The sequence below is a fragment of the Oncorhynchus tshawytscha genome, linkage group LG26, assembly GCF_018296145.1.
Source record: "Oncorhynchus tshawytscha isolate Ot180627B linkage group LG26, Otsh_v2.0, whole genome shotgun sequence".
Taxonomy (NCBI): domain Eukaryota; kingdom Metazoa; phylum Chordata; class Actinopteri; order Salmoniformes; family Salmonidae; genus Oncorhynchus; species Oncorhynchus tshawytscha.
Genome location: NC_056454.1, coordinates 10330791 through 10342794, shown reverse-complemented (window position 1 = coordinate 10342794; position 12004 = coordinate 10330791). Strand labels below are relative to the sequence as shown.

General features: G+C 42.4%; 1 protein-coding gene across 5 annotated transcripts in view; it reads left to right on the top strand.

Moving 5' to 3' along the window:
* The window catches only part of pms1 (PMS1 homolog 1, mismatch repair system component), a 61286-nt gene that overhangs the window by 14163 nt on the left and 35119 nt on the right, over positions 1-12004 (top strand). For all 5 annotated transcript variants that reach the window (XM_024388809.2, XM_024388808.2, XM_024388807.2 and 2 more), the window contains 3 exons: positions 3552-3674; positions 4391-4537; positions 5072-5886. In XM_024388809.2, coding sequence (XP_024244577.1) covers positions 3552-3674; positions 4391-4537; positions 5072-5886 — 1085 coding nt within the window. The remainder of the gene's footprint in view (positions 1-3551; positions 3675-4390; positions 4538-5071; positions 5887-12004) is intronic.

Here is a 12004-nt window from a genome sequence, read left to right as displayed (position 1 = left end):
TCTCAGACTGGCCTAAAAAAATGAAAAGATGAGGATGGGCAAAAGAACACATACACTGGACAGAGGAACTCTGCCTAGAAGGCCAGCATCCCGGATTTGCCTCTTCACTGTTTACGTTGAGACTGGTGTTTTGCGGGTACTATTTAATGAAGCTGCCAGTAGAGGACTTTTTTTAATCAGGACATTTTTCAGCTGTGCTAACATAATTACAAAAGGGTTTTCTAATGATCAAATTGCCTTTTTTACAATGCTAAATTTGGATTAGCTAACACCACGTGCCATTGGAACATGGGAGTGATGGTTGCTGATAATGGGCCCTTGCACGCCTATGTAGATATTCCATTAAAAATCAGCCGTTTCCAGCTACAATAGTCATTTACAACATTAATAATGTCTACACTGTATTTATGATCAATTCGATGTTATTTTAATGGACAGAATGTGCTTTTTTTTCAAGAACTAAGACATTTCTAAGTGACCACAAACTTTAGAACGGTAGTGTACATGCAAATCCACAAATTGCATTGCATCAATGAACTGGCTTTTCATTTACTATGTGTTACGTTATGAGAAGTTTTGCATTGCTCATTAAAATGAGCAGTGTGCCGCTCTAAAACCAAAACAATGTGTCCCTGGAACTACATCTTCCATGTGTGAGGATAGTGTGTTTTGTGGTACCAGATTACATATAGCTCAGCTACATCGATAGCTTTGCAATAACATTAGCCTTAGGTCTGGCTCATGAAACTCATTATCCAGATAAGGATATGTTTTTGTCTACCAATTTTGATTTTTTTTTTCTCAACATTCTTAGAATGTCCTATAGACCCACCTTTTTAATTTATGCGGTGAGAGGTCTGCTTGAGTAATCAGTCATTAGCCAGGGAGAGATGATCACTCATCGGGTAGGACACCAAGCCAAGATGTGTTCCAGTTCCGCGCTCATGGGTGTGACACGTGCAGACAGACTGGGAAACACAGCCAGGCCTGCTGCTCAGGTCACCTGAGAAAAGTTTGACTCAATCTTAGGACCCTGGCCTGTGTCAATCCTAGGACCTCTGTTTTTCAGATTTAGGTAGGTTGTCTTGCAGATTTCATATCTCAGACAGTTCTCACTTGGTTTGTTTAGTTATTTTCCCTTAACCTTGGTGCCTACTATATTTAACTATTTCATCTTTGGCAAGACATTGTTTAGATTTTATTTTATTTTTTTTACCCCCTTTTTCTCCCCAATTCCGTGGTATCCAATTGTTAGTAGTTACTATCTTGTCTCATCGCTGCAACGAAGGACAAAAGCCATGCGTCCTCCGAAACATAACCCAACCAAGCTTCACTGCTTCTTAACACAGCGGGCATCCAACCCGGAAACCAGCCGCACCAATGTGTCAGAGGAAACACCGTGGCTCTGGTTAGCGTGCTCTGCGCTCGGCCCGCCACAGGAGTCGCTGGTGCGCGATGAGACAAGGATATCCCTACCGGCCAAACCCTCCCTAACCCGGACGACGCTAGGCCAATTGTGCGTCGTCCCCATGGACCTCCCGGGCCCGGCCGGCTGCGACAGAGCCTGGGCTCGTACCCAGAGTCTTCTGGTGGCACAGGCTGTTTGACATATTTTGTATAAAAATATACTCATTGTCACTCCTTGATTGTGTGGACGCATCAAGAGGCTTAGCTGTAAGTGTGTCAACGAGTATCTGCGGGGAACCTGGGTCAGTTTTTTTCCTGTACTACTTTTGTAATTACGAGATTGGGGTCCTGTGGCAGTGAACACTGCTGCCAATGAGGCCCAGATTACCTCTACACGACTCCGCCTCGAATAACCGAGCTCATTCATGGCCAGGTAGTCTGTGGGCAGGACACCTGCATCAAAGTGAAATGCTAAACATTCGAATGTTGGGTAACTGATTTTTGGTTAGAAAACACTAATGTAAGTGGTATTTTTTAAATTTTTTGCCCTAGCAGTACACTGCTGATTCACGTAATCAACTCATCAACACGCTTTGATTATTTGAATCAGCTGTGTAGTGCTAGGGCAAAAACCAAAACGTGCTCGCCTAGGTAAACAAAAAATGCATAGACTGTCTCTCCTTGTCTATAGAAGGAAACAAATAAGTGTTTTTAATTTGGGGAAAATGTACCTTTTTTTAATTTTTACAATGCATCTGTAATTTAAATACCATGTAAGTACAGTATTGGTACATATTGTTAAAAATTATGCAAAAAGCATGTTTTGCATAGCTGCTGTAGTTAATGCGTACATTACATCATGATGATAGAAAAACAAATTATCATCAAATGAGTACTACTAACAGATTTAAATTACTTTTGCCCAAGGTATCCATGGAATATGTTTAAACTGTGTACTATTACTGATCTACAATATATGTTCATATCACTGACCAACATGGGCCTGGGAGGCTCTGAGACATTGGTATCCACAGTACTCCACCAATTATACATTTTTCGACTCAGTACTTTAAATGCACTGTAATGTAAGCTTTAAAACAGCAATGTTTTCTTTCTGCCTCATGGCAAAATGTGTAGAATTGCAGGATATTAGCTTGAAAAATGCAACATTTTCTTTGTCATGCTAAGAGGCTAGCCTTTAAGTGTTATTAACCCAGGGGGCGAGACTTGGTTCGTCCAGCTGTGCACTGCAGACGTTATAGTAGAACTCCTTGTAGGGCTAGGCGATATATTGAATTAATTAGATTGTGTTAAAACAAATTTGAATTAATGTTCCAAATGCCTGTATCGCAAGAATTTAGTAATTTTTATTCTACTTCTGTTTTTGAGTGTTTGTCTTTTTGGTCTCGTCTCCTTCATTCCTTCTTTACTGTGCATGTTCCCACTCGCACACAGACGCCAAGCCCCTCCCCAACAATAACAATGCAAATAAATATAACTTTCTCTCTGAATACAAGCAGTTTCAACTTGCTATTTGAGGTTTGGTTCAACATAATCGGTCATATGGACCCTCACCCTCCATTTGGCAAATACAACCATAATTATATCCTGATTCCTGCTTACAAGCAAAAACTAAAGCAGGACGTATCAGTGATTCGCTTGGTACGGAAGTGGGCAGATGATGCGGATGCTACACTACAGGACTGTTTTGCTAGCACAGACTGGAATATGTTCCAGGATTCATCAAATGGCATTGAGGAGTATAATGCAACAATGTGGATTAAGTCAAGGGGTATGAATTCTTTCTGAAGGCATTGTAATTGTGCGTCAAAGCTTATTTAGAGGTTTTAAAAATCGATGTGAATCGCCCATAAGTAGGAAAAATTCTAGATATTATTTTTTCGCAAAGCCCTAACTCCCTGTAATACATTTTTATCGCACAAGAGTTGTTCTGATTGTGAGGGGGGTCCCTGATGAATTTGCTATCACAAGGGGGAACTCCTGTATTACATTCTACCTGCCTGTGTAATATGCATGTTAATTGGCACTTGGCATGAAGTGAGATCAAAATGTAACTGTAAAAAAATGTTTTGCACTGATAAATTGTTCCCCAGTTATTATGTTGATTTTATTTCTTTTAACAGATCGTAATTGATGGATTCTTTCCCAGACCTGGTATGGATTGCTCTTTAGCAAGCTCCAGTAACCCCGACAAAACATTTATCTTCGTGAATGATCGACCTGTCCACCAGAAGGATATCCTGAAGGTAAAAACATTTTTTGTGTTAATGAAATGTACATATGTTTGTTTGTTTGGTTTAGGTAAAGGAAATCGGCAGCCAATGGGATAGAGGTGTTTTATAAACAAGAGCTTTTGAAGTTGCTTGGACAAAATATTTGTTGTCCTGTAATTGTACAGTGCGTATTCACTAGAGCTGGGACGATAAACCAAACATTATTGATCATACCGATCACTTATCGGTGGCATTTTGTTGATTTAGTTCATTATGGTAATTAGCCTATACTAGAGAAAGGTGAAGTTTGAAAATAAATAATTGTTCTAATATGGGTGATTTGTTAATGGGACAATTGATGGCTACAACCATCAAACTATTACTAGTAGTTTCAAGGATAATAAAAACATAGGTTTATAACACTAATATGGTTAAAAAATATATCATTCTATTTATTTTTATCACATCAATTCAGGCACTAGAAGCACACCCAGTAGTATTTTTTTATATTACATAAAGTCACTCCAGCTGAAGATGACAATGCATACAGAATAAAACCCAAAAGCTTATTTCCATTGCAGTCCTCTGAAGTATTACTTTGTCATCGTATAGGCCTGTCTATTATCCCCAATGTAGCTCTGTCATTTGTTACTGTCACTTTGACAGTGTTGTAGCGTTTACATAACAAAGTGACGCATTGCTCATAGTATCATTGCAGTTCATATACCTTCTTTCTGCTTGACCATCAGGTGGTTCGGCAGCACTTCCTGGCTCAGTACCCGGCAGACTCTGCCCTCAATCGTTACCCCACTGTGATGCTCAATATCACTGTTCCCTCATCCACTGTAGACGTTAACCTGACACCCGACAAGACCCAGATTCTGCTCCAGAACAAGGTGCCGTTTTCTATTATTTTATCCATTTCCTTGCAGACCGGTTGAAAGATTAGAGAACTAGGGGGAAACAGAATATGATGGGGGGGGGTAGCTGCAGAACCAGTTACCAGTCAATTTAGACATTTCGGCTTTCAGACTGATTCAACTGCGAATGTGAAATGCAAGATCCATTTAGCAAATTCACGATTTCCTTACGTGTAGCCTCTGCGGTACAGCAAGGAATCCACGTACTTGCTTTGGCGAGTAAACGTTACGGTCTCTTAACTTGAACTTCTCTAAAATGTAACTCCTCAAAACAACTTGATTTGATCTTTTATAAAAATAGAAAGTGCTGACCGTAAACAGTAAGTTGACAATCAGTTCTGCACCCACCACCATTTGAAATAAGAGGAGCTGACCAGTGCTGTAATTAACCACAGAAATTAAATGAACAGTTACCTGGTTGCACAGCCATTTTCTGTAAGCAGAAAGGGAAAAGTGAACAGCATGGGCATTCATGTGTGTGGTATTTCTCACTGAGACTTTGACTCTCAGGTGGCTGTGCTGGCTGCAGTGGAGACGCTGTTGGTTTCCTTCTATGGCCCTGGGTTGGGGTCTGCCACTGAGGCTACACCAGTCACTACAGAATATGATGGAGGCAGCGGCCTGCATGCTGGCCCATCACTGGGCGACTGTAGGGGAAACGCTGAGTTAGAGGACAGTCTTGCGGAGCACAGTGTCAGAGTGGCCAAGGCTCCATCTGACTGCAGTGATGGCCCTCTATCCAGGGTAGTGGCTGGTGACCAGACAGCAGACACTAGCTCCTCCTCTTCCTCTGAAGACTGGATAGTTAACCTAAATCCAGGGGACTTTGACCTGGCATTTCCACAATTGGAAGATTACATGGCTTCGACCGGCACCGGGACAACAAATCCAGGCACGGCCAAAGGCCTGGAGAGGCTCGACAACCACGACCAAGGTCATGACAAAGGCAAAGACGTTGAGCAGTTATCAGCAGTGAGTTGGAGCCGAGGAACGGCTCTGACAGACCCCTCCACAGGCGAGCCGTTGCAGCCCGTCAAGATCCACCTGGCCACCGGATGGAGCAGTGACCTTGGCCAGGTCAAGGCCAAGGGTCAGAGCAGCCCTGGCAAAAAGGTGTCCAACGCTATAACGGAGAAACGGGCGGCGCTGACGGCCTACGACTTGATCAATAACCGTGCCATGAGGACACCCCTGTCCCCTGCCGCCCTGTTTGAGAGGGAGACCCGGGCATCAGTTCTCCAGGAGAAGCCCACAGCCAGCCTGCAGGACATCACCACTGCCGTGCAGGAGCGATGGAAAAACCTGGGGGAGGAGGACCGAAAAAAGTGGGTTTCCAGACTTCACTTTCGAAGCAGTTGTTTCCATTTGTTATTATTAGCAAGGCAAAAAAAAGAAAGGTTGACCTGTCACTTGCATGTGTAAAATATGGCCCAGGAAATTTTGCTTGGCATATTCATGTTGCTACCCAGACAGAGAATTGTTGAGATGAGCTATGTTTATATTTTCCAGACAACTGAATCTGATTACTAGGTTACATGGTCAATATTTTCCACTGTAAAACAGGTATTCTGCATGATGAAATATCTCTCCTTTTTCCAAAGTATGCCATGCATCTTAGGCACTCAAAAGTATTTTGCTAGTCAGAAGCTTAACAGATTTAACTTAATATTCTGTATGTGGACACGCACTAACCCTCTCCTCTGTCTCGCCCGTCTGGTGTGGCTTGTTTCTAGTTGAAGACGTCAGAAAGATCTTAATCAGCAAGTGCAAAAGATGGGTATTGATTTATGAATATGTTCTAGTATTTCGATTTGTTGCGTTTTTGACAAATAATAAGATGTAGGCGAACAAAACGGATGATATACACTGTATACAAAACATTAAGAACACCTGCTCTTTCCATGACAGACTGACCAGGTGAAAGCTTTGATTCCTTATTGATGTCACTTGTTAAATCCATTTCAACTCGTGTAGATGAAAGGGAGGAGAGACAGGTTAAATAATTCCTTTTAAGCCTTTAGAGAATTGAGACGTGGATTGTTCTGTATGTGTTCCATTCAGAGGGTGAATGGGCAAGACAACATATTTAAGCGCATTTTGAACAGGGTATGGTAGTAGGTGACAGCACACCGGTTTGTCAAGAACTGCAACTGCTGGGTTTCTCACGCTCAACAGTTTCCCTTGTGTATCAAGAATGGTCCACCACCCAAAGGACCTCCAGCATACCTGTGGGACATTTCAGCACCGTGTAGAGTCCATGCCCGACGAATTGAGGCTCTTCTGAGGGCAAAATCAGGTGTTCCTAATATTAGGTGTATGAATGAATATAGTTTTAGAAAAATTATTGGATCATTTTGTTAGCACTTTATAATAACACCATGTAATCACACATTTATAATGGATTAGCAAAATACTTTATTCATTTACCAATCATTACACCATTCATACAATGTTTGATATGGGTCCTTTATAAACCATTTACTAATCATTAGTTAAGTATTTTTGCTTGACCTCAAAAGTGTGGCCTATTTATGCTTTATAAGTATATAAGCTGATGCTCCTTAAGTTCTCAAAATAGCCAAGAGCATAACCAATGGTTAAAGAATAAGCATACAACACAGGATGTTAAAGGAAATATGTCAACCATTTTATTCACAAACAGTGAAACTGTTGCAAGGAATTGCGTGAGTTGTAATGTAACTGTTTTGCTAATGTCAACCTAGTGAGTGGTAGTTAATCATGAAATGGGGAGATGTAGCCTACAACTAGTGGACTTTTTATTCCTTCGCTACTGAGGTGTGATTGTGGTAGAAATGTTAAGTGTACAATGCATGGCAAAGTATGTGGACACCTGCTTGTCGAACATCTCATTCCAAAATCATGGGCATTAATATGAAGTTGGTCCCCCCCCCCCTTTTTGCTGCTATAGTATATTTGCTTACATTCCCAGCTAACAAGATGCTTGTTTTTTTTCTTCCTGTTTCTACCGATGCAATTCATTTGGAAACTGGCCCAGCTTCGTAACTAATCAGCTAACATTGTCAAACTCTGTAGTTAGTCTGTCAGGCAAGAGTTGATTGGAGGAGACTGAGTTTGTGTGTGTGGAATGGGAGGCGTGTAACTGTCACACAATTTTTTTATGGAACCCCTTATTAGGAAGAGAGTATGTGTATGGTTAAGGAAGAATAAAGAGCAGAAGGAAGAGCGAGATTATGTTCCTAACCACAATTGTATCCTATTTGTTGCTCCTCTCCCTCTGTTACTCTAGGTCAGTGTTAGAGAAGGAAGTGATGTGGAGATTCAGGGCTCAGCAGCAAAAGGCAGGTAGGAAGAGGAGTTGGAGATGATGGGAGGGATAGAGATGTGGAGGGAGAAAGGAAGAGGAGAGTGAAAAGGAGGGGAGAGGAGGGAGGGGAAGGAGAGCACACATGAGAGGGGAGCCTATGTTTCCATCGAGTGTGTCTGCCCCAAGTCCAACCATTCACCCTTGTACCACACAGCCTGGGCCTGAAGTGACAGTGGCAGGGGTTTTGGAGTGATCTTTAAGTGGTAGGACCTTATATTGGTTCACATGGACCAGGTTGTAACTCATTTGAAAGCAGGTGAAGTTTTGAGGGTGTGTGGTGTGCGTCCTGAGTGGACACGGGGCAGAAAGTGTGAGATGTGTAGAAACCTCTCTTTAGGTGCTCTACGTATTCTGTGCCACTTTGCAGGATGGGGCCGTGCTTCCAGAAGTTCCATGACATGTTGTAGACTAGATGGAAACACAAACATGACCGTGTGAAATATGAATTGTCCAACAAATATTCAATATAAAGTTGGTTGCCCCTTTGCTCCAATAACAGCCTCCACTCTTCTGTTAAAGCTTTCCACTAGATATTGGAACATTGCTGCGGGGACTTGCTTCCATTCAGCCATGAGCATTAGTGATGTCGGACACTGATGTTGGGTGATTAGGCCTGTCTTGCAGTCGCCGTTCCAATTCATCTCAAAAGTGTTCAATGGGGTTGGTCAGGGCTCAAGTTCTTTCACACCAATCTCGACAAACCATATCTGTATGGAACTCGCTTTGTGCACGGGGGCATTAAGAATTCCCTTCACTGGAACTAAGGGGCTTAGCCCGGACCATGAAAAACAGCCCCAGACCATTATTCATCCTCTACCTAACTTCATCCTCTACCTACAGTTTAAAAAATAAATATATTTCACCTTTATTTAACCAGGTAGGCCAGGTGAGAACAAGTTCTCATTTACAACTGTGACCTGGACAATATAAAGCATAGCAGTGGGACAAAAACAACAGTTACACATGGGATAAACAAACATACAGTCAGTAACACAATACAAAAATATATGTAGTAATGTTAGGGAGGTAAGGCCATAAACGGGCCATAGTGGTGAAATTACAATTTAGCATTAACACTGGAGTGATAGATGTGCAAATGATGATGTGCAAGTAGAGATACTGGGGTACAAAAGAGCAAAACAAATTAATAATATGGGGATGAGGTCGTTGTGTATGCTATTTACAGGTACAGTGATCGGTAAGCTGCTCTGACAGCTGATGCTTAAAGTTAGAGGGGCTTCAGCTTCGGTGATTTTTGCAATTCGTTCCAGTCATTGGCAGCAAAGAACAGGAAGGAAAGGCGAAATATACCTTCTAGAGCGCGTGCTACGGGTTGGTGTTGCTATGGTGACCAGCGAGCTGAGATAAGGCGGGACTTTACATAGCAAAGACTTAGATGACCTGGAGCTAGTGGGTTTGGCGACGAATATGTAGCGGGGGTCAGCCAACGAGAGCATACAGGTCACAGTGGTGGGTAGTATGTGGGGCTTTGGTGACAGACTACATCCAATTTGCTGAATAAAGTGTTGGAGGCTATTTTGTAAATTACATCGCCGAAGTCAAGGATCGATAGCATAGTTTTATGAGGGTATGTTTGGCAGCATGAGCGAAGGAGGCTTTGTTGCAAAATAAGAAGCCGATTTTGGATTGGAGATGCTTAATGTGAGTCTGGAAGGAGAGTTTAGTCTAACCAGACACTTAGAATATGTGGACAACTACAAATACTTAAGTCAGAACCTTCCCGAGTAGTGATGCTGTACAGGCGGGTGAGTGCGGGCAGCAATCCGTTGAAGAGCATGCATTTCGTTTTACTAGCATTTAAGAGCAGTTGGAGGCCACGGAAGGAGTGTTTTGTACGGCATTGAAGCTCGTTTGGATGTTTGTTAACACTGTGTCCAAGGAAGGGTCAGATCTATACAGAATGGTGTTGTCTGCGTGGAGGTGGATCAGAGAATCACACACAGCAAGAGCGACATCATTGATATATACAGAGAAAAGAGTTGGCCTGAGAATTGAACCCTGTGGCACCCCTAGAGACTGCCAGAGGTCCGGACAACAGGCCCTCTGATTTGACACACTGAACTCTATCTGAGAAGTTGGCACTATGCATTGGGGCAGGTAGCGTTCTCCTGGCATCTGCCAAAACCGGATTTGTCCGTCGGACTGCAAGAGGGTGAAGCGTGATTAATCACTACAGAGAACGCGTTTCCACTGCTCCAGAGTTGAATGGTGGCGAGCTTTACACTACACTGCTCGGCCATGGAAACCCATTTCCTGAATCTCCAGAAGAACAGTTCTTACGCTGACGTTTCTTCCAGAGGCAGTTTGGATCACGTTCTGTGAGCTTGTGTGGCCTTCCACTTCGTGGCTGAGCTGTTGTTGCTGCTAGATGTTTCCACTTCACATTAACAGCACTTACAGTTGACCAGGGCAGACATTTTACGAACTGACCTGTTGGAAAGGTGGCATCCTATGACGGTGCCACGTTGAATGTCACTGAACACTTCAATAAGGCCATTCTACTGCCAATGTTTGTCTATGGAGATGGCATGGCTGTGTGCTCGATTTTATTCATCTGTCAGAAACGGGTGTGGCTGAAGGCCACATTTGAAGGCGTGTCCGTATACAGTTGAAGTTTACAAAACATTCAATTGTTTTTCAACAACTCCATATATTTCTTGTTAACAAACTATAGTTTTGGCAAGTCGGTTAGGACATCTACTTTGTGCACGAGAAGTCAATTTTCCAACAATTGTTTACAGACATATTATTTCACTTATAATTCACTATCACAATTCCAGTGGGTCAGAAGTATACATACACTAAGTTGACTGTGCCTTTAAACAGCTTGGAAAATTCCAGAAAATGATGTCATGGCTTTAGAAGCTTCTGATATAGGCTAATTGACATAATTTAAGTTAATTGGAGGTGTACCTGTGGATGCATTTCAAGGCCTACCTTCAAACTCAGTGCCTCTTTGCTTGACATCATGTGAAAATCAAAAGAAATCAGCCAAGACCTCAGAAAAAAAATGTAGACCTCCACAAGTCTGGTTCATCCTTGGGCGCTATTTCCAAACGCCTGAAGGTACCACGTTCATCTGTACAAACAATAGTAGGCAAGTAAAACACCCTGGGACCACTCAGCTGTCATACCACTCAGGAAGGAGAAGTGTTCTGTCTCCTAGAGATGAACGTACTTTGGTGCGAAAAGTGCAAATCAATCCCCAGAACAGCAGCGAAGGACCTTGTGAAGATGCTGGAGGAAACAGGTATGAAAGTATCTATATCCACAGTAAAACGAGTCCTAAATCGACATAACCTGAAAGGCCGCTCAGCAAGGAAGAAGCCACTGCTCCAAAACCGCCATTAAAAAAAGCCAGACTACGGTTTGCAACTGCACATGGGGACAAAGATTGTACTTTTTGGAGAATTGTCCTCTGGTCTGATGAAACAAAGAGAACTGTTTGGTCATAATGACCATTATGTTTGGAGGGAAAAGGGGGAGGCTTGCAAGCCGAAGAACACCGTCCCAACCGTGAAGCACGGGGGTGGCAGCAGCATGTTGTGGGGTGATTTGCTGCAGGAGGGACTGGTACACTTCACAAAATAGATGGCATCATGAGGTAGTAAAATTGTGGATATATTGAAGCAACATCTCAAGACATCAGTCAGGAAGTCAAAGCTTGGTCACAAATGAGTCTTCTAAATGGACAATGACCCCAAGCATACTTCCAAAGTTGTGGCAAAATGGCTTAAGGACAACAAAGTCAAGGTATTGGAGTGGCCATCACAAAGCCCTGACCTCAATCCTATAGAAAATTTGTGGGCAGAACTGAAAAAGCGTGTGTGAGCAAGGAGGCCTACAAACCTGACTCAGTTACAAAAATTCACCGAACTTATTACCTGAAATGTTTGACCCAAGTTAAACAATGTAAAAGGCAATGCTTCCAAATACTAATTGAGTGTATGTAAAACTTCTGACCCACTGGGAACGTGATGAAAGAAATAAAAGCTGAAATAAATAATTCTCTATTATTCTGACATTTCACATTCTTAAAATAAAGTGGTGATCGTAACTGACCGAAGACAGGGAAT